This window comes from Mollisia scopiformis, assembly GCF_001500285.1.
Source record: "Mollisia scopiformis unplaced genomic scaffold LY89scaffold_39, whole genome shotgun sequence".
In the NCBI taxonomy this organism is placed as follows: domain Eukaryota; kingdom Fungi; phylum Ascomycota; class Leotiomycetes; order Helotiales; family Mollisiaceae; genus Mollisia; species Mollisia scopiformis.
The window spans coordinates 46,080-70,911 of record NW_017263619.1 but is presented as its reverse complement, the minus strand read 5'-3'; the positions used below and the strand labels follow the sequence as shown (position 1 = coordinate 70,911).

At 48.9% G+C, this 24,832-nt stretch overlaps 8 protein-coding genes across 8 annotated transcripts; 2 read left to right on the top strand and 6 right to left on the bottom strand.

Annotated features, from left to right (window-relative positions):
• Positions 1-2,450: 2,450 nt before the first annotated feature.
• Positions 2,451-4,022, top strand: LY89DRAFT_767255 (alpha/beta-hydrolase; the record flags this gene model as incomplete). Its single annotated transcript, XM_018221751.1, has 1 exon — positions 2,451-4,022. One exon carries the CDS (start codon positions 2,451-2,453, stop codon positions 4,020-4,022), a length of 1,572 nt encoding a protein of 523 aa, XP_018061294.1.
• A 1,017-nt stretch (positions 4,023-5,039) lies between these two features.
• LY89DRAFT_555345 (uncharacterized protein) lies at positions 5,040-6,719 on the bottom strand (the record flags this gene model as incomplete). The annotated part of the gene is made up of 2 exons (XM_018208359.1): positions 5,040-6,082; positions 6,218-6,719. Coding segments are annotated over 2 exons (1,545 nt in total), but the record flags the coding sequence as incomplete, so codon positions are not given.
• Positions 6,720-7,678: 959 nt separating this feature from the next.
• LY89DRAFT_712269 (uncharacterized protein) lies at positions 7,679-9,537 on the top strand (the record flags this gene model as incomplete). Its single annotated transcript, XM_018217966.1, has 2 exons — positions 7,679-9,375; positions 9,488-9,537. Exons 1-2 carry the CDS (start codon positions 7,818-7,820, stop codon positions 9,535-9,537), a joined length of 1,608 nt encoding a protein of 535 aa, XP_018061292.1. The 5' UTR covers positions 7,679-7,817.
• A 150-nt stretch (positions 9,538-9,687) lies between these two features.
• LY89DRAFT_661066 (S-adenosyl-L-methionine-dependent methyltransferase) lies at positions 9,688-11,563 on the bottom strand. Its single transcript, XM_018212584.1, has 9 exons — positions 11,317-11,563; positions 11,053-11,102; positions 10,919-11,001; positions 10,830-10,871; positions 10,666-10,785; positions 10,558-10,618; positions 10,367-10,502; positions 10,138-10,305; positions 9,688-10,055 (listed from the first exon to the last, which is right to left on the bottom strand). Exons 1-9 carry the CDS (start codon positions 11,362-11,364, stop codon positions 9,801-9,803), a joined length of 963 nt encoding a protein of 320 aa, XP_018061291.1. The 5' UTR covers positions 11,365-11,563; the 3' UTR covers positions 9,688-9,800.
• Positions 11,564-12,818: 1,255 nt separating this feature from the next.
• On the bottom strand, positions 12,819-14,496 carry LY89DRAFT_602348 (amino acid permease; the record flags this gene model as incomplete). Its single annotated transcript, XM_018210242.1, has 2 exons — positions 12,819-14,302; positions 14,367-14,496. The coding sequence occupies 2 exons, from the start codon at positions 14,494-14,496 to the stop codon at positions 12,819-12,821; spliced, it is 1,614 nt and encodes a 537-aa protein (XP_018061290.1).
• Positions 14,497-15,300: 804 nt separating this feature from the next.
• LY89DRAFT_661060 (uncharacterized protein) lies at positions 15,301-18,126 on the bottom strand (the record flags this gene model as incomplete). The annotated part of the gene is made up of 3 exons (XM_018212583.1): positions 17,681-18,126; positions 16,195-17,525; positions 15,301-16,017 (listed from the first exon to the last, which is right to left on the bottom strand). Exons 1-3 carry the CDS (start codon positions 17,868-17,870, stop codon positions 15,301-15,303), a joined length of 2,238 nt encoding a protein of 745 aa, XP_018061289.1. The 5' UTR covers positions 17,871-18,126.
• Positions 18,127-19,006: 880 nt separating this feature from the next.
• On the bottom strand, positions 19,007-21,055 carry LY89DRAFT_678223 (uncharacterized protein; the record flags this gene model as incomplete). The annotated part of the gene is made up of 1 exon (XM_018213731.1): positions 19,007-21,055. One exon carries the CDS (start codon positions 21,053-21,055, stop codon positions 19,007-19,009), a length of 2,049 nt encoding a protein of 682 aa, XP_018061288.1.
• A 542-nt stretch (positions 21,056-21,597) lies between these two features.
• Positions 21,598-23,080, bottom strand: LY89DRAFT_767219 (uncharacterized protein). The gene is made up of 5 exons (XM_018221750.1): positions 22,819-23,080; positions 22,516-22,755; positions 22,346-22,467; positions 21,891-22,298; positions 21,598-21,854 (listed from the first exon to the last, which is right to left on the bottom strand). Coding segments are annotated over exons 1-5 (849 nt in total). The 5' UTR covers positions 22,896-23,080; the 3' UTR covers positions 21,598-21,852.
• Between the last annotated feature and the right edge of the window lie 1,752 nt (positions 23,081-24,832).

Sequence of the window (24,832 nt, the reverse complement as noted above, 5' to 3'; positions counted from 1 at the left end):
TCACTCTAATGGCTATTTCATCCTTTCCCATTTTTCCATGCTTTGATTTTGAATAGTGGGCTGTTTCGAACCCCGAAAGTCCGCCCGAGCACCTCTTCTTTTCAATTCTTGTATCTAAACTTCATAGTTTTCTAAAGGTTTCGCTTTTTTATTCCTTAAATTCAAAGTGTACGTTTGACTATTTCTGTTGTTTCTCATTCGTATTGTTATTTGGTAATAATAAACGAATATAGAATTGATGGCTCCCGATATTCGAGCCCTCTCAAATTCATCTGTCGCCTATTCACGTGACTGACACATGCACAGAGCCTTTCGCATTCTCGTGCATCACGCATTGAAATAATCTCCTAGCTGCACTCTCAATGTGTCTCTGGCGTATAGTATCCACCTTAAATTCCTAATTAGTACAGCTGTCTGTTGTTGAGATCATTTGCGTGCTCCATACTGAAAGGGGAAGCTCGCTTAGCCGCCGCAGGTGAGCTCGGAAAAACAGGGGCTTTGGTTGGTTATTAGCAATCGACGAACGTCAGATTTGAGTTGAGGGATCACTGGAGATTAGTGGGATCTTGCGCCTCTTACTTACGAACATGGGGACAAAAGTCCGTGCGTTCAGGCTGTAGAACCTCGAAATTAAAACTCTTCACATTAGGACTAAACTATCAACAACTCCACCATTATGGATCCTTTTACCACTCCACCTATGTCTCCACGTCTCCCAGGTGCAGAGATCAGAACCAAGCACAAAGAGGGCATACGCCGGCTCTTCAAATTCGCTAAAATAGGCCTGCAACAGCTCCAGGGCTACTACCACCTAGGAGACAGCACAGTTAGGAAGATCCTACTATACGATGTGCCTGAAAGAGCGCGCCCTACACGCACAGGGAGACCCAGAGAATCCCTCAATGAACAGGAGGTTAGAGATATTATTGAGTATATTTGCACCGACCATGCAACTAGAGTGCTGAATTGGATCCAAATACACGATGAATTGCAACTCTCTTGCTCTGTCAAGACCCTCAAACGCCGCTGCAAAGAAGCTGGATACTACTCTTGTATCTGCTGCCAAAAGCCCTACCTCACTAAGACCCAAGCCAATGCGCGGTGGCTGTGGGGGATAGCACACATGTTTTGGACTATTTGGGAATGGAGTCAGATACTGTACTCAGATGAGGTCACATTTCAAGTTGGAGGGAAGAAATGCAAGCAGAGGTGTATTAGGAATAAGAAGGAACGCTGTCATCCTGACTGCATTCAATTCCAAATGCATAGAGGTGGCACTATTCCTGTACACTTCTTTGGTGCTGTAGGCTACGGATACAAAAGTCCATTGATCAACATTCATGGAACTGGGAAGAGTGGGGCATTTACACAAACTGATTACCTTGGTCAAGTACTCAAGCCTTATATTCAGGATTTTTTAGCTGCTTTTGCGGCTGTTTTGGGGCCTGGGAAGACCCCTCAGTTCATGGAAGACGGCAACTCTGCTCACGGCCACAAGACTACTAGCAATATTTGTGCTACTTGGCGTACTTCTATGGGTATTACTCTATTCCCCCATCCTGCAGTTAGCCCTGATATGAATCCTATTGAGAAGTGCTGGAGGAGAATAAAACAAGCTCTCCATAGGCGCCTAAGGCAGCCAACAACTGAGGTTCAAATGGTTGTAGCAGTATTAGAAGAATGGGACAAAATTCCTCAGGAATGGATCAATGGGCTTATTGAGCAGCAGGACTTCTGGGTACACGACTTAATTAAGCGATGTGGCTGGTCTACAGCTAATTAATTAATAAAATTCATGATTCTGATGCCCTGAACGCACGGACTTTTGTCCCCATGTTCGTTACTTGGCTTACACCAGTATAAGGAATTTTTTTTCCATGCCTAGGAAAATCGTGTGAGCGTGCATCGCCAGAAACCGAGTGGCCTCATTTGTGAAGTTCTATTCAACTCAATACTTGGTTCGGACTTGCCCCAAGTGGATGCTCAAGCTTTAGAAGAATTCTTGAAATATTCGCATAAAGATTGATGTTCGAATCCTACACTAAATTCCGACAAGATTCGGAGCAAGTCAAGTGGCCTTGAATCCTGCTGAAAAATTTAGGTCAAGAGAATACTCTTACTGAAATAGTTGCTTTGAACTGGCAATGTCTAGGGATGCGAGTTGTAGTCCACTGGGAAGCCCTTCTTTTCCGAACTTCATTAACTGACACTCGCATAGCCGAGTGATCTCACATTTGATACGAACGTAGAGCGTATACGAGGCCTTGTCAGCTCGCGGCACAGGAATACGTCGAAGGAATTGCCTTGCTACTTCTCTCCATCTTAAAAAGGCGACCTTGAAGCCGACTGCTATAAAAGAATGCTCAGAACCACTTGATCCAGTTTCAGATCACACTCAAGACCAAATCAACCTCTCAAAGCACTACAATACCTACCCACATCACATCAACATGGCACGCTCTCTGAACATCCTCCAATTCCTGTTTCTCGCCACGGGATCTTTGACACACTCTGTGACCGTAGCACCAAACCCAGTCACGGGAAATACCACCACCTCGACGATCTCATGGACGGATTGCTCACCCGACCCCTCTATCGCGCTCAAATGCGCCAACTTCTCCATCCCGCTCGATTGGAGCAAGCCCTGGGGTCCCCAAATCAACCTCGGAATCGGCATGATCCCAGCAGCCAACGCAAGTCAGCGAATTGGCTACCTGATGACGAACCCAGGCGGTCCTGGCGGTGCTGATATACAAGCAAACGGCAAAGGGGACCTGGGTCTTACTGTTACGGGCCAGTATTGGCGATCCAGTCAATTACACCAGTATTTTGATATCGTGGGTCCTGATCCTCGTGGTGTTGCGTCTAGTAGCCCGCTTGAGTGCGATCCTGATTTGTGGACCACTGCTTCGCAAACTTCGCTGTTTCCTGAGGATGAGGAGTCATACAACGAACTGGTCAATGCCTGGAAGGCTGCTGGTGAAAGTTGTGCTGAGAAATCGGGAGAAAGGCTCAATCATGTTGATACCTTGAGTGTTGCGAGAGACTTCGAAGCTATCCGTATTGCCTTGGGAGATGAACCAATGACTTTCTTAGGTTTCTCGTATGGAACTCAAGTCGGACTGCAGTATGCTGAGCTTTTTCCAAACGACATCCGCGCGATGGTACTTGATGCGGTTCTTGATCACACCCAGGAAGAGGTCTATATGCTCGAGACTGAAAGCGGCGGATATGAAGACACTCTCGACCAATTCTTCCTGTGGTGCGCAAGAAACAGCTCTTGCGCCTTTCACAACACAACAGATTTCCCCACCAAGTTCGACAACTACATCACAGCCGCCAACCAAAACCCGATCCCAGCCCCGCAATGCAGCAATGCCTCTTTTGACTTCTACCCTTGTGCCTCAACCGCGAGCGGCTACGACATCCTGACATTCCTCCAAGAGCTCCTAATTGTTAATAGACCCGACAACGGTCTCGGGGTCCCAGGCTTAGCCGACATGTCCTTATTGCTACAGTTAGCCTTCGAGGGAAACGACGCCAGCTTTTTTGCCACAGCTAATACCACTTCTCCCATCTCTAGCGATTATCCATACACAGCAGTTATATGTCAAGACTGGCACCACCAAAGTCTCTCTTGGCCCGAATTCCAGACCGAAATGATCTTCGCCAATATCATCTCACCGCACACCCGCGGGCAGGGAGAATTCTGGCGTCTCCAGGTTCGCTGCATGAACTGGCCCGCACCAGTTGTTAATCCCGCTCACTCGATTGCACCGACTTTCCAAAACTTGACGTTGAAGACGCCTGTGTTGCTCGTCAATGCGTTCTATGACCCCGAGACGGCGTATCCGTTCTCGGTCAATCTGCAGCGACAGTTTGGGGAACGGAATGCGGTGTTACTGAGTCGCAATGGGAGTGGGCACACAAGTTGGTATTCTATGGGTGATACGCACTTTGCGATCAATAATTATTTGATCGATTTGAAGGTGCCACAACCAGCGACTATTTTGCAGAGTTGAGTGGAGTCTTTGTGTGCATGTTATGGTCGACCACTCGGGATATAATACTTGTAAAGTCCTTTCAACGAGAAATTTTATAATAGAGTAGAGTGATGGAAAGTTTTAGACCTTGTTGAATATCCATTAGCATTTGGGACGACTGCTTGTGATCTACTATCGGAGTGACAAGGCAGGTATATTGAATGTGATGGATACGTTCGGAAAGCTTAATCGTGCTTGCCAGTGGGTCGAGAGTTGTGCGGGGAGTGTGGGACATGGTAAGGGTGTACTGTTTTTCAAAAGCACGAATGTAGTAAAGAAGGCTGATATTTTTAGTGAATAGGAATCATGTCGAAAGTAAGGTTAAGTGAAAGTCACTGGTGGAACGATTGAATGGTGAAGCAAGTTTGAGGATTTGGTGCCATTCTAGCTAATTTCGGAATTTGTATTCATTCTTGAAATTCAGGCTTATCTTTCCAGATATCCAATCTGGACGAAGTTCCTGGAACAATGTGATCTTTTGATCCCATACCATATTTACCCCTGTGTCCCAAGTAGTCACTGCTGCGTTGTAGAGGTCCTGGTATATCTGAGCCGCTCATTGTGACACCCCTATGTTCCCCCACGGCCTCTACCCCGCCAGGTTCCTCTCCCACCACGAGCACGACCTCGACTGTCCGAACCGCGGCCACGATCATCTGAGCCACGGCCTCCTCGACCACCACTGCGCCATTTAGCACCGGCACCACCTTTCCTCGGGAAGAAATCAATCCTCGAAGAGCCCATCATCTGCCGAGGAACAACTCCCACCGCCACCTCAACATAAGGCTCCTTGGTCTGCCTCAGATACAAAGCCTGACCTTGACTCAGTGGCATGTGATGATATCCTCTCTCTTCGCTAGCTCTGATAGATTTCCGCAGCAGAAAAGTAAATTGCGCCTCCGTCGGCTTGATGATTTCCATCTCCTCAAAGCAATCTGGGAAGTTGTCAACCTGATGGATCCTCTTGATCGCATCTGCCAACTTCTTGGCCGATTTGGGAGGAGGTGCACCATGGCGCTTAAAGACTTCGTCTCGCAGTTGGGAGAGGCTTTTACGAGGAGAAGTGACGGCGGTTCGTCGAAAGAGGTTCTGGAACATGAGGATGCGATAGCTGGTCTTGGTTGCCCGGAAGGTCGTCAGGAGTCGGTATTCGGAGACTGCAGATGGTTCCATGTAAGAGAGTTCTGGCGCATTGTTCTTGAACATCCAGACCACATTTCTGACAATGGCTTCTTTGAGGATGGACTTCAGCAACGGCTCAGTCATGTCGACAGTGCTAATCAGAGAAGCAACGAGGAGATCGCCGAGATTAGGACATGTGGTCTTGGAGACATTCCCATCCGCAAAGGCGAGGAGGGCCTTGTCGGCAGCCTCAACAATACTGGGATCTTCAGTCGCAAGGCAGAGTAGAAGATGGAAAAGGTGAAAGTATGACTGGATTGCCTTTTCAGACGCATGAGTTAAAGTAGACTTGGCCTTAAGTAGTTGTTCGTATTGATGCCATGATGATGTTGCGGTTTCGCTGAACTCGACCTGATCGTTGAACTTGACAACAACATCGTTCATGAAACGGTAGATAACTTCGACTGGTTTGACATTTCCCATGTTTGCAGCCGCTCCTAACTCTATCAGAGTACTGTAGACATCTGGTAGAACTCTGCTCCAATGACCTGGACTGATAGCTAGCGGTAGCCAGTGGGTAAATGTCACGCCTTGTATAGAGCGACGTATTTGGTGGGTGTGAAAGGCTTCGTATGATAAGATATCGAATTCGGACTCAATCTTCTTGCTCGTTCCGTGGTAGTCGACTCCAATGCCGAGATTCACTGACGTGTAATCCTTCTTTAGCAAGAAGCATTGTAATTCACGTTGTTGGATTACATCGAATTCTGTTATGACTTTTCCGATTTGGGGCCAGGATTGAGCGAAACGCATTAAATCCTCTATGTCCAGGTGGTCCAAGATCAAGACAAGAAGCTCGTTAGCAAGGTTTTCGATAGTCGTTAGATTCGTTGGAGATGCTACATTTGAATCTGAGACTGGGCCGTCCTGTGAAGTTGTGTATCGAATCAAGGTCGGGTTTGCTGTCGGGCTGGCACCATTTATCTCAGGAGCCCTGCGTTTTGTACGTGCTGCCTGTTGTGGAGATGGCCAATTGAAATCCGAGCCTTCACCGTACATTGCAGGAATGCTTGCAGGAGAAGGTGTGGGACGAGGTGCGGCTCCGTACCCAGCAGTTCCGTGGCCACATTTAGAGCACAGGTATGTGCATCCATGAGTGTAAGACTGAAGATCGCGAAATCTATCAAGCTTGACGACACTGCCATGAACTTGCTCGATACTTGTGCTACTGAAGAAGCTCAAGAGCTGAATGGCGAGACTCTTCAATGTATAGGCTGGAGTGTAGTCTTCTTCGGTATTCAAGACTGAGGCACAGATATAATCGTCGTAGATGTTAGGATGCTGGACGTCCGAGTTCATCTGTACCCTGGGAGGGCGAAGAGGGTAATCGTCTGGGAAGTAAACAGTCAGGTGCATGGATTGATACCCATCCGGCTCAAGGACAAGGCAGACTTGTGTGACATCGTCATCCTGGACATGTAGTGTGATTTTGGGGTATGGGTTGTTTTGAAGCTCAGCAACGTCTTGCAAGAGACGTCGCTTCAGGTCGCTAGCCATGATGGAAGGAAGGTGGGCGAGTATGACTTCGAAGGTCCTGCCGAAGAAGTCGAGTTCGTGATGATTGATTTTGTGAAGAAGTTGAAGAAGTATTACAGAGAGCGAGTGTGGAGCTGAAAAGTTGCTTGCTGGGTATAGGTTGAAGCTCTGAAGTTGAGAATGAGCAAGAAAGCTGGAGGAAGATGAAGAGAACCTTTAAGTACACATTAGGCAGTGTTCTGCTTCGCGTGAGTCACGCCGTTTTGATCTAATAGAAGTAAAGAAGTAACCAAAAAGGCATGAAAATTCGTTTGAGATTGGTTTGTCCTAGAATGTGAACCTGCGCCATTGGGCAAGGCAGACAGGCACCACCTGCGGCTGAGTGCATGGGAAAAGAAACCCCACAAGTTTTGAGACAAATGGGAAGCTGCAAGTCTAAAACGTAATCAATAGCGCAGGAGTCAGAGATATTAACTTTCATGGCCTTTCTGCATATTCTCGACAATTCTACAAGGCTGGTAATTCCTTTGATTGTCCTCATCGCGCATTTTGATTGACATTTGCTTCGGAGGAGAGGAGAACCTTAGCATTTGAGAGGGAAGAAAGCAGTTCCATGTTCTAATATCAGCTCATCATTTTGTTTGCATTCTTCCTTTGTTGTGGGGACCCAGCTTCTGTCGTTGCTGGAGGCCCTCGACTCTCATCGGTGTGAGATTGCAAGCGAAAACAAGGCGTCGATGGAGGCCCTCCACACTCGGCGAGACAGATGCGAAGTAGTACTTCAGAGTCTGGCCAAGCATGAAGACCCTGAATAGGTTATCGACAAGGACTTGAGAATCAAAGAGATATAGAGACGTCGTTTTGCCATGATTACTCAGGGTTTCATGATCTAGATCTAATCTTATCAGCGGATCTTTAGTGGGGCCCTAGAAACTAGTTTCATTCGTCCACCTCAGCTCCAATCTTCAGCAGGGTCGCGATAAGCGTCCCCATGCGTCGTCAGCTCCCCAAAGCTGGCGTGCGCTCTTTTGAGACAATGTAGAGCTCTATATAGAGGCTCATTGTGAGCCCAGCTTCACTCCTATCCTCATATTATAATTTTTGATCTTAGCCAAGATGTTGTTCACCAACATCTTCACAGCTTCGATCCTCTTATCCTCAGCCTCATGCCTACCGTCCTCACAATCTCCCCTCGAAGAGTCTGTCGCAAACGATAATGGCCCCTCTCCGAAGTACGCATGCGAAAATGCTCAGCATGTCTTCAATGCCATTCATGGGGCTATGCGGCAATGGGATTCTTCGTTGAAGCACAATGGCATGTCCTATTTCGCGGCTACGATTCCGAATAATACTCTCCTATATCACGGCACAGGTTCAAAGGAACCAGTGAAGACTATGGAATGGTTGGCATTCGAGATTGAGCATGCGGAGATGTTTGCTCGGGGACGGAGAGGTGGACCTGGCAGAGGCCCTGGTAGAAGACCACCAGGTGAAGGACCTCCTGGAGGGGGCGAACCTGGAAATGGAGCGCCACCGCCTCCCTTTACATTCATGGAGGAGGATAGCAATGCCGCAGATGAGAATTTAGAACAGCATGGTTACCTACACACATACCGTACCTCTCGAGCTCTGACAAAGCTTCTATACCTCGACGGTATGTCTGCGGGCAAGACCTCGATGGGCACACTCGATACCCAGGATCTCGTCCTAGGCGACCCATCCAAATCGCCAGGCTCAAACCCGAATGGAGACTACGGACGAGCTCAAGTCCTCTGTGCCATCGGCGCCGAAGCCGGCATCGAAGGATTTATTCGCATGGAAGCTGGTTTCGAACTCATTCTCTGCAACTTCACAGACGGTCTCGAATTCGTCAGTGCCTTTTCACGACCCGATCAGAATAGAGGACCAGGACCAGGAATGTCTGAGATGGCTCAATTTGAATACGTGCGTGGTGTAGCAGCACGATATCATGGAATCGGCGGAGGTCGAGTAGCAGTTGACTATTCCTCCATGGTATCAGCCTTCTTCTACAACCTCAACCTCACGAACCCCGACCCCAAGAAAGCCGACCTCCCACGCCTAACCTCCACCAACCCCTCCGAGCGCGAACACATAAAATCCGACGTCATCTCTCTCTTCTCTCCTACCAATTCCCAACATACTGTCATTGACTGGCAAGGCATCACAGACATGATCATAACCCGCTACTCCGACCGTCTCCAATTCCTCGCCTCCAACAACCTCACCAATAGCACCATGCTCTCAGAAATCAATTTCCTGCTAAATGTCTACATCGACTACACGAACCCCACTATCTCGACCGCCATCGAGAAATGCACAAATATATACCTAACCCCAGCCATCCCAGCCACAATCGCAGACCACCTCATCCACGCCTCTCTCTCCGCCGTATCCCGCCAGATCTGCTCGACCCTATTCGAAGTCCGCACGATCCTACTGTCCGAAAGCACTGAAGCGGTAGAGAAGGTGAATCAGGCGGTTAACGACTTGATCGAGTACCTCGATTGGCCGGTCTGGTTGGAGTGTGGGAAGTGTGCGTGGGATGAGGTCTGTTTTGTGGCCATCTGGCCGTGGGGCGCGCCGGAGGATCATGAGAAGCCTGGGTGTAGGGGTTTCGATGATTTGAGGAGTAGGAGGGGGTATTGGGATTTTGGTGGGGGTGGGGGGCCGGGGGGAGGGAGAGGGAGGAGGCCTGGTGAGGGGTGGGAAGATCTCTGAATTTGTGAGTGAATAGTGAGTAGAGGAGGTGTTAATGTGGGTTGTAGGAGTTTATGAAATAGGTTTCGGACTCTTAATTTGCGGTAGAGAGATGTAAGATGAGATTCAACGATTTTTTTCTCGCATGTCTGTGCTAAGCGCCCCTCCAGAAAACTAAAGAAAGGGATGTATGTAAATCACTCAACCTGTCCATTTACAACCCCACCCCATCATCCTCCACCACATCTCAACCACCACCTACCCACCTACCCCTCCTTCTCCAACGGTTTCCTCCCATAAACAACATACCTAACACACGATTAGCCTCTCCTGTCCTCTCTTCCTCCTCTCCTCTCGCTCCCCTCTCCCCTTTCAGTCCACTCACACAGGATAAAAAGCATGAATCCGCCGATCCTTCATATCGGCCCTAACCCCCTCCAACATCTCCTCCACCTCCGCGACACTCATCCCAAACGCCCGCGTCAACACCGCCAAACTAACCGCAGATAGTCCCTCCAGCCCGTTCGCCAGCATCGTCATCCCCATCTCCTTTTGCTTCTTGCCTTTCGGCCAGCTGTTGCCTGGCCAGGCGAATTGGCGCTCGGTTATTGTGTGGAAGCCTGCTTCTTGGAACCACTGTTTTGGGGAGGTTAGTTAAAAAGAGAGGAGGGGGAGAAAGAGGAGGGGAGAGGGAAAAGGGGGTGGGGGGAAAAGGTACTTTGGCATAATTCGGCGTACACCACCAATCCTTCCCAAAGCTCTTCGCGCCCTCGACGACTTTCGCGTTCCAGGCTTCGAGACGGGTACCCTTGACCGTGTCATCGTTGGCGTGGGGTCGGAAGTAGACATCTTGCATCTCGAACCAGCCGCCTGGTTGTAGTGCGTCCTTTGGATTCAATGGTTAGTTTTGATTAGGCAGGAGAGGAGGGAGGGAGGGGAAAGGGTACGTAGGCTTTTTTGAAGACGGAGGAGGGGTCTTTGAAGCAGGAGAACATGGCACGACCGTGGATGTAGTCGAATTTGGAGGAGTAGGTCCATTCGTCTTCTGCGTCGTCGACTTCGAAACGGCAGTTTGGGGGGACGCTTGGGATTGTTAGGCCCTGCTATCTTTTGAAGAGGAGAGAGGAGATGAAAGTACTATTGGGGCTGGATGGCACTTAGGTCTGTTCCGAGGACACTTGCTGATGGATTTTGAGTTGCTGAAGCCGTTAGAAACAAGAATGATGGGGTAGTAATAGAGAACAACCATATTCCATTGCCCAGATACCAGTTCCCGTGCCCATATCTAGCACCACGTGAGGATTGGAAATGGGCGCAAGAGCGAGTTTACCATCGAATGTTAAGTGAAAGAGATGATGTTGTAGATCTTGGCCATCAGTATAATTCAATAGATCTGGATTGAAGACTGACCAAGTCGATTCTGTTCCATCTCATCGTTGGGAAGTTGGTAGTCTGTTTATGGTCAATGATTGGTTCGACGAGAGATGGTAAGTACTTACTTCCTGACTTGTACTTGTGGTAGGTACGGCCATTTTCTTCTACGGCTTCATATAGAGATGACCGCATAGATGAGGTGTCGGATCTACTCGTTATTAGGAGCCTGATCTTTGGGCGGAAGAGAGGAGATGCTTACACCAGTGACGCTCCCAATGCTGAATCGGAGTCGCTAGGTTGAGAGTCCACCTTGATCGTAAGCAAATCAGCAAGTAAAAACGATATCTTCAATCAAACATCCCCAGAAAAACAACAAGCATTCTAGGGAAGCTGAGACATCTTGACTTGGTCTCGACACAACTTTACCCCCGCCCTGAACGATCCAAACAAATATGAAGACTTTCTTCGACATCTCGAAGTATATCCCTCAGACAAAAAGCTATACATGAAAAGAAGAACTCACATCCAAAACCTTCGCATCCGGCCCATCGTGATCCATGACCTGATCCATGCCCTGCCCTGCTGTGGAACCACCACCCGAGCCTTGACCTTGCTTCCACGTGCGCGCAACCCACGTCGCTGTCTGCGCCCCGGATCTGCAGTCACTCGTTCGTCTCCAGATCCACGATGAATCAACGAAATATTCACAACGAATGAGTCGCAAGGCCGAATATGTACACTGGAGAGAGAGAGAGAGAGAGCGAGAAATGTTCAGAAGAGAAGTGAAACTTATCAGCTGGTGTCTGTCCTCCACAACATCCATTGGAAGTGAGCCGTGTCTCGGCAGTCGGCCAATATAGTGAAGCCGCGACAGGGGTCGGTAGCGTGGTGTGGCCTAGACGGGAAAGGGGTTCCGCTGAAGAAACACGGGAGGTGCATCTTCTTTTTCTTATTCATCATTTTGTGTTTTCGTACCTGCGCAAGTGCTGATTCGGTCTCGCGGGACGTTGTATACCTAAGTAGTGCTTATGGAAGATTTCATCGCATATATCAAATTCTGATACTATCCTTTCTTTCAAACTGAAATTCACATTCTTCCCTCCTATCTAATCAACCAGTAGCTATCTTTCTCCTCAGCCCTCACAACCCTTCCATCACGAGCACCAATTTCCTCGAGCTCTTCATCGTCTCCCCTCCTGCTGGCAAATCCTTCACCGACCCCAATCTCATCAACGACCTGCAATGGATCCTCTCCCAACTCGCCTCCGGCATCCAAGCCCTCACCTTCCAGATCCGCAAATCGCGCAACATCCCCAACCAACTCCTCTTCCTGGGATGCTGGACCTCTATCGACGGACACGATGATCTGGATATCCGAGGCGTTACCCCGAGATTGCTGAGAGTGCTGACCGCTCATGTGTCGCTGGTTTCGGTGTATTTCTGCTTTATGGATGCTAGTGAGATCGATTTTGAAACGGACATTTGGTCTGTGGACGCTTTTCATGTGGATAAAGAGGGGAAAGAGAGGTTTGAAAGGGAGGTGGAGAAGAGTGGGTTGGTGGGAGGGTGGTATGTGACGAAGAAGGTTCCTCCTCGACCTGCTGTTATGCCGACGGATCCGGTGTTGGTTAAGATTATTGAGAAAGCGGAAGAGACTGCGAAGGCGAGACTCGCTGAACTGAATCCGGATATCTGGATTACGATTTCTTCTGGTTTGGATGGGGCGGGAGATTTTGGGGCTGCTGTACAAGGTTATGTCGAGAAAGTCGACAGTGGGGTGTGGGAGAAGTATCTTGTTGGAATTTTTTCATCTGTTCGATATGAGTTTATTGATGGATCGTCCCGGTATCTTCAGAAAAAGGTATAACTTTCAAGCGCATATTTATATTTCTGTTCGTTTTATTCTTTTTTATCTATGTTTTTGTCTACCTAGTGCCGGCCGATACCGAGAGGCTCGAGTCTATCATTTCCGACAGTCTTTTCATCAAGCCACCTTAACTTGCAAGCTTCTACACCTCAAGGAAATCAAGCAACCCAAAACCAAACCCTCTGCACCCAATTCCTTGGCACCCTCTCCACCTCCATCTCAGCCAACTCATCCATCTCCTTCTTCCCGGTCAACACATCCACATCCTCGACCCGAATCGCCCACGGCGTCCTACACCACACCTTGTGCCCCAGATACAGCACCAAGAAGATGGGCAGCGTGATATACGCCGCCAAGAAATCCGAAACATTAAATTTATCCGGCCAGAAGACCTGAAATCCGTTCGTCAAAGTAAGGATAGAGATGATGAAAAGAGTAATGTAGGTAGCGTAGGGCTGGAATGGGGTCCGGTATGGTAAAGTGTGCAGGAGCCCGTTATATTCGAACGCGGCGCGGAAGCGGAGGTAGGTGATCATGACCACGATCCAGGCGATGAATCCGCTAATCGTAGAGATGTTGACGAACCAGTTAAAGACAGTCGCACCTGTGTTCGAGACGTTGAGGTAAGCGAGGAGGGCAAAGGCCCAGGTAAACAGGATGGCGACGTAGGGGACGCCGCGAGAATTCGTTGTGCTGAAGAATTTGGGGGCTTGGTTGGATAGGGACATGGAGTACAGGACTCGAGAGCCGGAGTAGAGGAAGGAGTTCCCCGCCGACCACGCGGACGTCAGGATCGCTGCGTTGATGGCGTGGTTGAAGCCGTGGATGCCAGCTCGTTGAATACCAAGGACGAAAGGACTCGCGCTTGCGTTCGATGCTCCGAGTAACCCTTTATCATTCGAGGGAACAATGACACCAATAATCAACGACGAGAAACCATAAAAGATCGCCAACCTCCAAACAAACCGTTTCGCAGCCTTCGGAATATTGCGTCTCGGATCAACCGTCTCGCCCGCTGCAATAGCAATCAGTTCCGGCGACGTAATAAACGCAAACCCAGCCTTCACAAACGCATGCCAGTACGCCAAAAATCGTCCCGTCGCCCCAGACGTCTGATACTCCTTGAATGCCCCCGGATGCTCCCAATACCTAAACCCCAACCTATCGTGCGTCGGACCGCCTCCAAAGAACAGCACCACGCCCAGGATGATCAGCCCCAGAATGGTAAGGAGCTTAATACTCGCAAACCAAAACTCCGCTTCCCCAAAGAAGGACACCGCGATCACATTCAACAAGAGGATAATGACCAACACCATCGTAATCCAGACCGCGACATTAACAGGCGCGTTCCAGTAATCGAGGACAATAGCAGCAGCGCTGGTCTCGGCCGCGACCAGCATGGCGTACGCGTACCAGTAATTCCAGCCAGCGGCGAACGCGAGCGAGGGCTCAACGAAGCGGGCCACGAAGTAGGGGACCGAGATGCCTTTCATGGGGAGGTAGGTCACCATCTCGGCGAGGTCGTTCATGATGGTCCAGACGACGAATATCATGGAGAGGTAGCCTAGGAAGAGGGGCGCGGGGCCGCTGTCTGAGAGGATGCTGCCGGAGCCGACGAAGAGGCCGGTTCCGATTGCTCCGCCTGGGATGCTCTTGTTAGTTATTGAGCAAGAGGGGAGAAGGAGGGGGATGGGAGGGATAGGTACCTAGGGCGAGGAATTGGATGTGTCGACTCTGGAGGCCGCGTTCTAACTGATGATTCCCGCGCGCGAGATTAAACTCAGGGTTCGTCCCCTGCTCCTCGCCTTTGTATTCATTCTCCTCCTTACCGCCCATGATATTCTCGTCGTTCTTCATTTCGTCGCTGTCTCTCTTCAAACTGTCAAATCTAATGTGCGAATCCTCGACATCATAAAAGGTCCACCTCCCACCTAAAAACTCTAACCCAAACCAACCTAAACTCGTCACGGGCTGACATCAAAGGTTAACCCTCAATTTTTCGCACGGCTAGAAACGGCGAAGAAGCAGAATCGAAGCGATTTAACCTGTTAAAGCAAGTCCAAGAAACCAAGAAGGAAAAGATGGATAAAATTACGTTTTAGCTTTCCCTTAGCGAATTTCGTGGAGGCTGACCCCACTATTTTCCCCGCGACGCCTCTGCCGTTCCCGTGGGGAAGGGGGGTTGAGCCGAAGCGGATATTAAATGACAAAGAGAAAATAGGACTCATCGAAATACATCTCTCTTAAATATCTCGCTAAAATCTCATCTTTGGAGGAAAAAAATGGAAAAATGACTAGAAGGTTTCGATGCAGCCATAGGAAAAATTGACAAAACTTTACTGCGATCGAAAGACTTCGTAAGAATTGGAAGTCTCTCGTTCGCGGAAACCAAAGGCAAAGCATTGTTTATCCACCCGGAAGCTGTGCGACCATCATTTGCCCGAAAGCTTCAGGGCGGATCAGTAGGCGCTAGTGATAATGCTCAAGAAATCTAAAAGATGTTGTGAAGCGAAGCTAAAAGAGGGAAGGTAATCTTGTTTCTTTAGCGGAAGGTGAATGAGCACAGAAAATATTCGGACGAAAGTACCTAGATAAAAAAACGATTATCCAAATTTCATAAATAACAACAGTGGTATCATATCATGCCGTCAAAACACCTTTAACGATCTTAATCTCGCCCCTCCAATGCCCCAACAATGCTTTCTGCACCCGATCCCCATGAAACCTTTCCAGAGCCTCAAACCTCCTCTTCTTCTCCCTTCTAAAACTCGCCAACTCAGACACGACATCCAGAACATGTCCATCGTCGACTTCGAGCATCATGCCCTCGTCGAAGTTCATCGGTGCGTCGATACGTCCTTCCGAGACGAGCAGCCCGCCGTCGTCTTCGCCGAAGAACGAGAAGTCCGTTTCGGAGTGCGACATGAAGGTTTCGCTGTCGGCGTCCTCGGTCGAGGATTTGGTGAAGCTGTGCCGTTTGTTGTGCGGTGTGTTGTTGTTGTTGCGATGGGGAGATCGGGATGGGAGGATGGGGTCGGCGAGGGAAGTCATTTCGAGGACTAGGCGTTCGAGTTTGAACGTGCCGTCGTAGTTGACCGTGTTCGCAGCTTGGTGGTGTCTTGCGGCTTCTTCGAGTCGGGCGAGCTCTTCTTCTTCGGCACACTCGTGAATGAAAACTGTGAGGGAGTCGGTGACGTTTCGTCGGCGGGTTGTGGACGGGACGTCTGTTAATGTGAGGGCTTTTAGGTTCGGGAGCATAGAGGGCTTGAATCTTCCGGGATGTCTTTCTCGAGCTTCGATTCGATGCTTTCGTTGCACGACTTCTTCTATTATATCTTTTGGGGCTGTAGGCTTAGGCTGGCTCAAGGCTTCTTGCCAGGGTCGTTCAGGGGCAGCTGCATAGCTATATCTGAATCTCTCGGGGCCTTCTGGCACCGAGTTGATAGGAGACACGAGGAAGTCATCTGGCATGTGGCTCAAGTCCGATGACACAGATATCCGAGGGGGCGCCGCTTTCCTGTTGATAGGGCTGACTGGAGCGTCATTTTGTTCGCGGCCAACGCTACTCGACCCTTTAATTTCCATTGGAGCTGTCGGGTTAACTTTTGCCCTTACGTCGTCGGGAGACTCAAATGTAGCATGAATCTCAGTCCCATTCTCGACATCAGGTTCTGTTTCAGTCTCCTTTTCCTTTTCTTTGGTAGATTCCTGAAGGCTTTCCGTCTCTTGTGTGATGTTTTGACTTGTATCTTCCAATTCAAAAAACGTTCCTGGTTTCAGTACTTGTGTAGAATCAAGCTCGTACCGTAGATCTTCACCATGAAGTTCGAAACACTGCTCTTCAACTGCCAATTCCTTGCCAGAGAAGGGATTACTTGTGACGACAGAGTAGTGCAGCCGAAGCGATCTTAGATTTCGAAAAGCATGAGTAAATAACGCTGGACTCAGTGTTTCGGTTTCAGGAGGGTTGGAAAATCGAGCCGATCCGGATCCTGCCGATTTTGGGGAGAGCATATCTTGACTCTGATTGAGACTGAGTGATCCAGCGTCTAAATACTGCAGATCCGGACGCTCGATAAGCCGGCTTAGATGGTCTATACTGACATAATTGGATGCCAAGTAGAGATGAGAAAATGATTTCGGAAGTCCCTCCTCGATAGCAACATCACCATCCATGCCTCTCATTAATCGACCAGCAACAAAGTTCTCGACCCCTTGCGAAAGTACTCGAGCGGGCAATGGAATGCCCGAATAGCGTCTCGCAAATGGTGATACTGGATTCAAAGAGTCGACTGTTTCTCTCCTAAGAGGAGCGGGCATCGGGAGTAAAGTAGAGAGTTTGTAGACCCCCCTCTGCGTGAGAAAGTTTTGGCTTAAATCCAAGCTTCGAAGACGAGGCGTGAATGACAAGTGATCAATATCGTCATCTCTTAGTCCACAATTTCGCAATTTGAGAACTCGGAGATTATGCAGAGTTCCAATTTGGCGCAGGACATATGGATTTCTAGAGCCTTGAGCGCCTGATAAATCCAAGTATATGAGTTCTGGGAAATGCGAAAGAGCCATTGACAAGCTGGATGCAGTGGTATTCAGACATCCTGACGCAACAAGGAGTTTGAGCGGATATTTGGTGTGAGTCTGACAGCCACTGTGGATTGTCTGCAGGGACTGATGGTCGAAGAAGGAAAGATTCGATACATTGAGCGCCTGTAACGCAGGAAGTCGGTCCAGGATGTCTCGAAGCCAACCAGCTTGAGGGCCGCCATAGAACTCCGTTTCCGCTGGTGGTATATGTAGCGTGTGGGCTAGACGTCTAACTTCTAGTCGTGCTCGATTCAATAGTCGTTTGAATCGTGTCAAGGACACTGATAATCACGTGAGTATGTATTCTGATAATCGAGATTCGGACTAAAGCAAGACCGAAGCTGACAGAAGTCTCAGGTGAGATGCATTTTCGAATATTAAACCTTCTTTTGAGGGCGTGCGAGGGACTTTTGCGGGGAAATAGCTCAAAGCTTACAATAGACGGTGTCACTGTCAGAACCAAATCGTGACGCGGGGGAACCCCACAATCTTGGAGCGAAAGCTTGGTGAAACTGTCTCGACACCAAGCAGGTGGAGTAGAGATCCTCGTCTTGAACATAGGGAGCAACGATGGCCCAGAGCTGTCGATAAGCTGCAGCTTGGTACGATGGAGGCGCATAAACCATGATTGGAGGTCGACGGTCGGTCTGCTGCGGTTGTCTTGTTCTTCACTGTCGCTCGTCGCCGTCATCCAAAATCATCCCAATTCATGAAGTCCATGAAGCTTCTCACTACCGATCCATCGACGTTGTGGTGCTCAGCATGGCAATGGCGCAAAAGAAGCAAACATTCGGGTCAGATATATATCTTCGCGTGAACATGACGTGTTGTGAGATCTCTGAGAGCCAGCAAGTGATTGACAGTCAAAAAATAGCAAGCGAGTTGAACAAAGTTGCGCCGATTGGATGGCATTGGTCAGAGGACAATTCGGGGGAGCCCTAAAATGCTCCCCTGGAAGTTCGGCAACAACGACGGGGCGTGGAAGCGCACCGCCAAGAAACCGCTGCGCCTCAGCCACAAGGCAACAGGATAATCGCTCTGCCTCCGAATCATTTTCGAGAGCCCATCAAAATGCCTCAGAAACACAACCAGTAGCCACGCTTGTGACCTGTCTGAGGGAGCCTTGCTAAGAGAGGAAATGTTCTGGAAGGACGACGTGCATGGCTGCCCCACTATGATTCGCTTGACAGGTCAAAGATAGGGGAAGTTTCCTTCAACTCCCGCGAACCGTTGCGAGTTTGTGTTGTGACGGTTGGTGGCGATTTACGTGTGACTTCGAAGGTGCCGCAAGGCTGTGTCTTCTTTGGAAACATGCAAGCTTGATATGGATGAAGATCAACTTGCCGTTACTTGCGAGACGTAAAATGGCCAATCAAAAGCTTCATTGTTGGTGGCGAAAAAGAAGACAGTAACTTAGAGTGAGGGATATTGAGACGACCGAGTTGAAGACAAAGTGTCTATCGACAAGGAAAGAGATGCCATTTCAGCTAATCAAGGTACAACCTTGATAATCCGCTTCACAGGGGGAAATCACAGGTCAGGATATCTGGAAGAAATACTGGCTACTTGCGCCACTTGCCTTAGCATACGAACGGCAGTGTCGAGAATTCACAATAACAACGAAAAGCAACCAGCATCACAATCAACCTCACAACCACATACAAAAATCTCATACTCTAAATTTCATTCCATTTCTCTTACCTCCCTGACTCACAATTTCATTCTTACCTCTAGAGTTAATCATTTCCTACCCCCCTCCTACTCAATCCTTAACCATCGCCCGTCCACAATTAAACCCATAACTGAAATACTGGCTATACTTCCTTAACCTCTCCAAATCATTCGGATCCACATTCTCCTTATCCTCACCTCTTCTTTCAGTCTGCGCTGGGAGAGTCGGGTTCTCTTCTTCCCTCGCCTGCAGAAACATTTCGAATTCCTGATGGGCAGGGTACGGTTCTTCGTACGCAGGGAAGGGCTCAGTGCTGTATAGACTTGTTTCATCTTCCTCTTCTTGGGCAGGCTGGAAGGATTGGTTAGAAGGGGAGACGCTTTGATGGAAGTACAGGGTAGAAGATTGAGGATATGGGTCCTCGTAGGCTGGGAATGGCTCTGTCACGATTACCTGAATGGGAGCAGTATCTTCGGGAAAGGGATCTTCGTACGCGGAGAAGGGCGACGATGCCGCGCAAGGCTCTTCGGTTTCCATCTCAGCCTCAACAGCAGGAACTTCCTGCTTCGGTCCACTCTCGCTGGCAAGTGAAACCCGCTGAGGAAGCCACAACGAGCGAAGCGACGAGCCGCGCATGATCTTCATTTCTGCCACTTGGGAGACGCGCTTATTCTCTCTGGAGGTAAGTCCAGGAGGTTGGAAGTCGGGAGAACGACTTACGGTAGAAGGAACAGGGAGGAGGTGACTGATGTTGGAGGAACTGTTTACCTCTGGTTGGGTGCGGCCCATTCGTCTCATCATTACGGAGAAACTGCGTGCTGGGAGTTCGGCCGTATTGGTGGTAGGCGGAGAGGGTCCATTGAGTTGTTCTTCCACTGGGATATCGGATATCTTGATGGTAGGGAATGAGGGTTCGTTGCGTTGCTCTTCTTCAACGATAGCTTCACGAGGAACCCGCGCAGCAGCTTCCAAGTCTTCGCAGCGCTGCTTGTAAGTCTTCAACTCGGCCTGCGATTCATCCAGCTGCTGATACAGGGCATCAATCCGATCACTCTTGCTCGCACTAATCTGCATCTGAAAATCACAAGCCTTCGTTTCCTTAGCAGAAATAGCCTCAGCTCTGATCCTCGCACCGTTAGCAATAATGAACTGTTCCTCGAGTACATCGTTCCTCTTAACCAAGAACGCGATTTTCTCAGAATGCTCGAGAGGGAGCATAGCTAAGAGAGGAGCCATGGATCGCTTTGAAGCGACTGCTTCTGCGTTTTCGAAGTGTTGGGCTCGAGTTCGCTGCGCTTCTAGTTCGGGGCGCAACTTTTCTAGCTCGGTGGTCGCGGTTGCTAGTTGGGTTTGGAGATCCATGCATAGGCGGTGTTCTTGGTTGTAGCTGCGCTTCCAGCGCTGACTCGTTGTCAGGTACTGAGATGTTGCGTGATACGAGGCCGAGCTGTGGACCGGAGAAGGTGGAGCGTATTCGTTGACATCGGCGCCAGGTTGCGCAGGATGACAGCGGAGTGGATCTGGGGTATCAACATCATGTCGAGACCCTAATCGCGGGAGCGACGTTGTTGACTGCTCTCGGAACTCTCGTCCCTCAAGGGTGAGCGACGTATGTCTTACCAAAGGCTGTTCCAGCGCTTGGGGATCTGCTACCGAGGAGACAAGTCTTGGGCGTGATGGTTCAGAGATCGATGGTCGATTTCCAGATGTCCAGAAAGACCTACCTCTTGATCGTGAAGGTCGATGGAGGCTACGACTACGGGCTGTAGTAATAGCAGACGTTGCGAACTGACCAACTGCATGCAATGCACCGCCTGGACTGCGCACAACGCCATCGATTACTGTCGCATATCGATGACTTACCTTTGCACTCCCCAAGCCCGGGTCTTGGCGGCTAACAGGATCGAAGTGATGCATCCTTATTGGGGAGTGGTCTCGTGGATTTGCTTGTTGTGCGATCTCTGTGGATGAAGCATGGATGGAAGAGACCAAGGGGCTGTGTTGTGTTGCAGAGACCGGCTCGGCAACTACAGTCGCTTGGAAGAAAGCATTGCCCCAAGACAATTTCGGAATATCAACGGTGAGATTGCTGGACTTGTTCACTCGTCGGAGACCTCTCACTTGAGATTGACCTGCCATTGTGATGAAGGTTTGTTGCTGGGCTTTTGCTTGAGTAGAGACTGGATGTAGGATGTAATGAATGATAGTAGAATGCTGAGGAGAAATATCTTGGAGATCTCTCACTTAAGTAATTAATGAACTGCGATGTGATAGGTGGGAACAAAGTCATTGTTTTGCAGTTCTGATCCTTTGTTCGAGAGAGCTAGACCTAGAAATCCTTTGAAGCAAAAGACCATGCCATTGTCAAGAGGCTTTCTTTGTCCTCAGAACACAGACAACAAAGTAACAACTCAATCTTCGGCCTCTAGTAAGCGAGCTGGTGATTATTAGCTAACTAGACATTAGTTGGGTATAGCAAGATGTGTAGCAAATTCCGCAAGTCGCGTCAGACGATCAGTAATATTGTGTGCCATTTGAGAACATGTTTGGCGTTGCAGATGGACCGAAAGCCGGAGGGCGATTGACAAGAGGACCCGAGGCCGAGCGCTGTGCAACTGATGTGTTGTTAGCACAGGTAATACAAGGAGTGAAACATGATATCAACCTCTGGATCTGATCATAGGCTTAGCAAAACCACCATTAATGGCGGTTCCTGTAGGGTTGCTGACTCTCAGACCAGCACTCAAACCGTATCCTGCAAGGCCAGGACTGGTTCTGTTGCTGACGTTCAGGCCTGCAAGCGGACTCCGTTGTTGTGGAGGCATTCCAGGCGCAGTGTTGGAACGAGTGTTGGAAGGGCCGAGTCGAGGAGTAGCCGCTATATTTCCCCGGGCAAGGAGCTGACGATGAGTTGATGGTGTTTGGACAGGCGGATGTTCTGTGGCAAGTCAGAATTTCCCCGCCGACCTAGAACATTTCGTCTTACGTGGGTTGCTTCCTTGACTGCTAAAGCCAGCCCAAGCATTTTCCACTCTTCTAGGATGATCAATTTGAGGGCCTACGTTAGTGCCTCCAACGCCAACTCCTCCTGGATGTTGCATCGAACTTGCTGATTGATGTTGGAACAGAGGTGGTGTCGGCCGTTGAGCCTGGTTCTGAGGTTGATTTCCTACCCTGTCAACAAAGCGACTACTGATGACGGATGCTTGAACAGTGTGGTCTACAGCATCCGAGGCTGCATCTTGAACCTGACCTAGCAGAGATCTGCGCTTCAGCTTGTCGTAGAGCTCCTGCGTCTGCATTTGTTTTTTGCTCTTCTCCCGGAAGGCTTGAGCTAGTTCTTTGTTTCGTCGACGCAGAGTATCTTGATCGACCTGCATATCTGACCATATTAGCAAGCTTCAATCTAGGTGCTATGTCTGTCCTCACTTTGAATTTTGTTCCGCAGATTGGATATCTCGCTGTTGGCATCGTGGATAACCTTATCCATCTGAGCATTTAGAGTGGAAAACTTGTCGGTCAAATTCTTTGCCAAATACTCCTGATATACACTGCAAATCCGTCAGCGAAGTGGTGGATGGCATGGTTCTCGAACCAACATCTCAGTGGTGCTTTGGTAGGCCCAGAAACTCAAAGCCCTGCCAGCACACTCCATGATGATGTTAGGGCCCAGTCCACTAAGAACGCTTGTTTTGTAGTCTTCGGTAGGGTTGAGATCCGTGACAGCTACGTCGTCATGATTAGGGAGCTGCGCGTCACAAGCAGGACAGGTACGTTGTTGACCATCGCGTTGACCGGAAAGCTGGCATTGGTTGGCACAATCGCTGCAGAATACATGACTAGATAAATTAGCATCCTGCCATAATATGCGAGTGGAATGCACAAGAAGCCTCGATGCTCACCTGCATGTTGTGACAATTGCACTGACATTGAGCTCTTTGCGACACTTCAAGACATTGCATCGCAAGACGAACTCCATTTCTTTGATGGTTGATCAACGCGACACCAACAATTGAACAAAGAAATTCTCGGAGTCGAGCGCAGACCCGTCTTAGTTGAGGTGGTGGACTGTTTGTTGATAAGAAGGTGAAGTTTGTTTGAGGTGCAGTTCGACGTTTCCCCAACCCCGCTTGGCGTTCGATGTCCTTTTAAGCTTAATGAACGACTCCATCTAAATACACCACGAACCTGTCTTTTGAGCGCCTTCCAACTTCGTCTTGGCGCGTATCCGTATTATTCAATTCATGGGATGGGACAAGATAAGCTTATTCGAATGACAGGTCACTTTTGTCACAAGTCCAACGGCACCTCGGCAGGCGATACTGTCTCCACGGTGGTGCTAGGAGGGGTTGTCTTGTTTGTCCATTGGTCGAACTGTCGGAGGATTTACAGTAATGGAAGGTCGGAGTCGATCAATCCCAATACCAAAGTTACAAGAGTACTCGTATAGTTAATCTGTGAATCATCTTCGAATTCATGAGTTGGATTCTTTCACGGGTTTCGTGCCTGCCGTCGTCCCAATTTCTCGGGTACTGTACCTGCCAAGCAAACCTTCTTCGATTACCGACATGCGGGATGAGATATTGTGTTACTTCTTTGTACCATTGTACTACTCCGAGGCTCGGAAAGAGGAAAAATGATTTTCCTCTGATACACATTGCGGCACTTGAGGCGTATCAATCTTCCTCTCTTCTGATTGTCGTTGCTGATTGTTCGTTTTATGCAGTGACTGGGTCCCAACGAATAATGTAAGATCTTACCATGTAGAATTTTGTCATTATAATGCTAGCTGTTCACACTGCCTTCATCTATGCTTGGTTATCATTTCCTTCCATTGAATCCCTTCAGCAGATCATTTGCACAGCAACGGTTGGACTTAACCCGCTTGAAATTTCCATATCTCCGTTACGATCTAGAAGCAAACAAAATTTTGCTCTCGCAATGTCGAGCATCTCTAGAGAGTGGACTAGCGTTGAACATCAAAGTGGACTGTTGAGTGAGCCGGGGTATTCGGTGAGCCATATCATCATGATTGTTAGCCCCACAAAGATCTCTTACATATGAATGTGGGTTGAAGAAACGGCGATCAGATGCGGCATTTTGAGCAGAATCCATATCCTGAATTTTGCTGCTGACATATGAGGTCACTGACGTGTGCACGTCGCGAGTCTTTGGAGTTTTGTATGCTTTTCACTATGTTTCATCGATATTACAAATACGCAAATGTGGCTTTTCGGAGTAGATGTCGGGACCGACGCTGGTTCTGGATCTGAACATTTTCAATGGCAGAAGGCATATATCGACGAGAAGTTGCGTCTAGAATTGCCCGGAAGGATTGAAATTCCGTGCATATCTGAGTTCGGACACTCCAAAGAGATTTTCAGTCCGTGTAGGATGTCTAGTACTCCATGCAAGTCCTGGAAAGCAGTCACATAAGATGTGATTCTCGTTGTTCTATGAAGTCTACTTATGCGTACTGCACCCCTGAATTCTTCTATCACAGCTCCAGAATGGATGGAACGAATTTCGAAGTTTCAAAGACCAATTTGTGACAGTGCTTAACCTGCTTTAACTTGCCAAGGGAATGGTCTGCCCGTGTATGGCTGCCAAAAGGTGCAAACGGTGCTCCGATATCATTGACTTCCGCTCTCTTCGCATTTCCAAATGCATGCATCTCGGGTTCATAACATTCTTGGCGTTTTATTAAACTATATGAAAAGACAGTTTGATTATATCAACTTGATATATAAGTACTTAACAGACAAGGCTCTCATGTTCATGTACATCCGAATCCAGCTACCGAGCCGAGCAAAACAGTACCACGTGCAGATCTGCAGCTCTCCAAACGTCGTTTCGAGCCTTCAAACATCGGGGTTGACCCCTTGCAGAGTATCAGCAAGACGCCAACGCAAGCCA

Coding starts and splice junctions, on each gene's coding strand:
- LY89DRAFT_661066 (XM_018212584.1), bottom strand. CDS start 11,364: ATGGATCAGGTCATGGATCACGATGGGCCGGATGCGAAGGTTTTGGAT. Junction 10,786..10,829: donor GATGGAACAGAATCGACTTG/GTCAGTCTTCAA, acceptor CTGATGGCCAAG/ATCTACAACATCATCTCTTT. Junction 10,306..10,366: donor CCGTCTTCAAAAAAGCCTAC/GTACCCTTTCCC, acceptor TTGAATCCAAAG/GACGCACTACAACCAGGCGG.
- LY89DRAFT_767219 (XM_018221750.1), bottom strand. CDS start 22,895: ATGGAGTTCGTCTTGCGATGCAATGTCTTGAAGTGTCGCAAAGAGCTC. Junction 22,756..22,818: donor GCAATTGTCACAACATGCAG/GTGAGCATCGAG, acceptor TAATTTATCTAG/TCATGTATTCTGCAGCGATT. Junction 22,299..22,345: donor TCTGCGGAACAAAATTCAAA/GTGAGGACAGAC, acceptor TAATATGGTCAG/ATATGCAGGTCGATCAAGAT.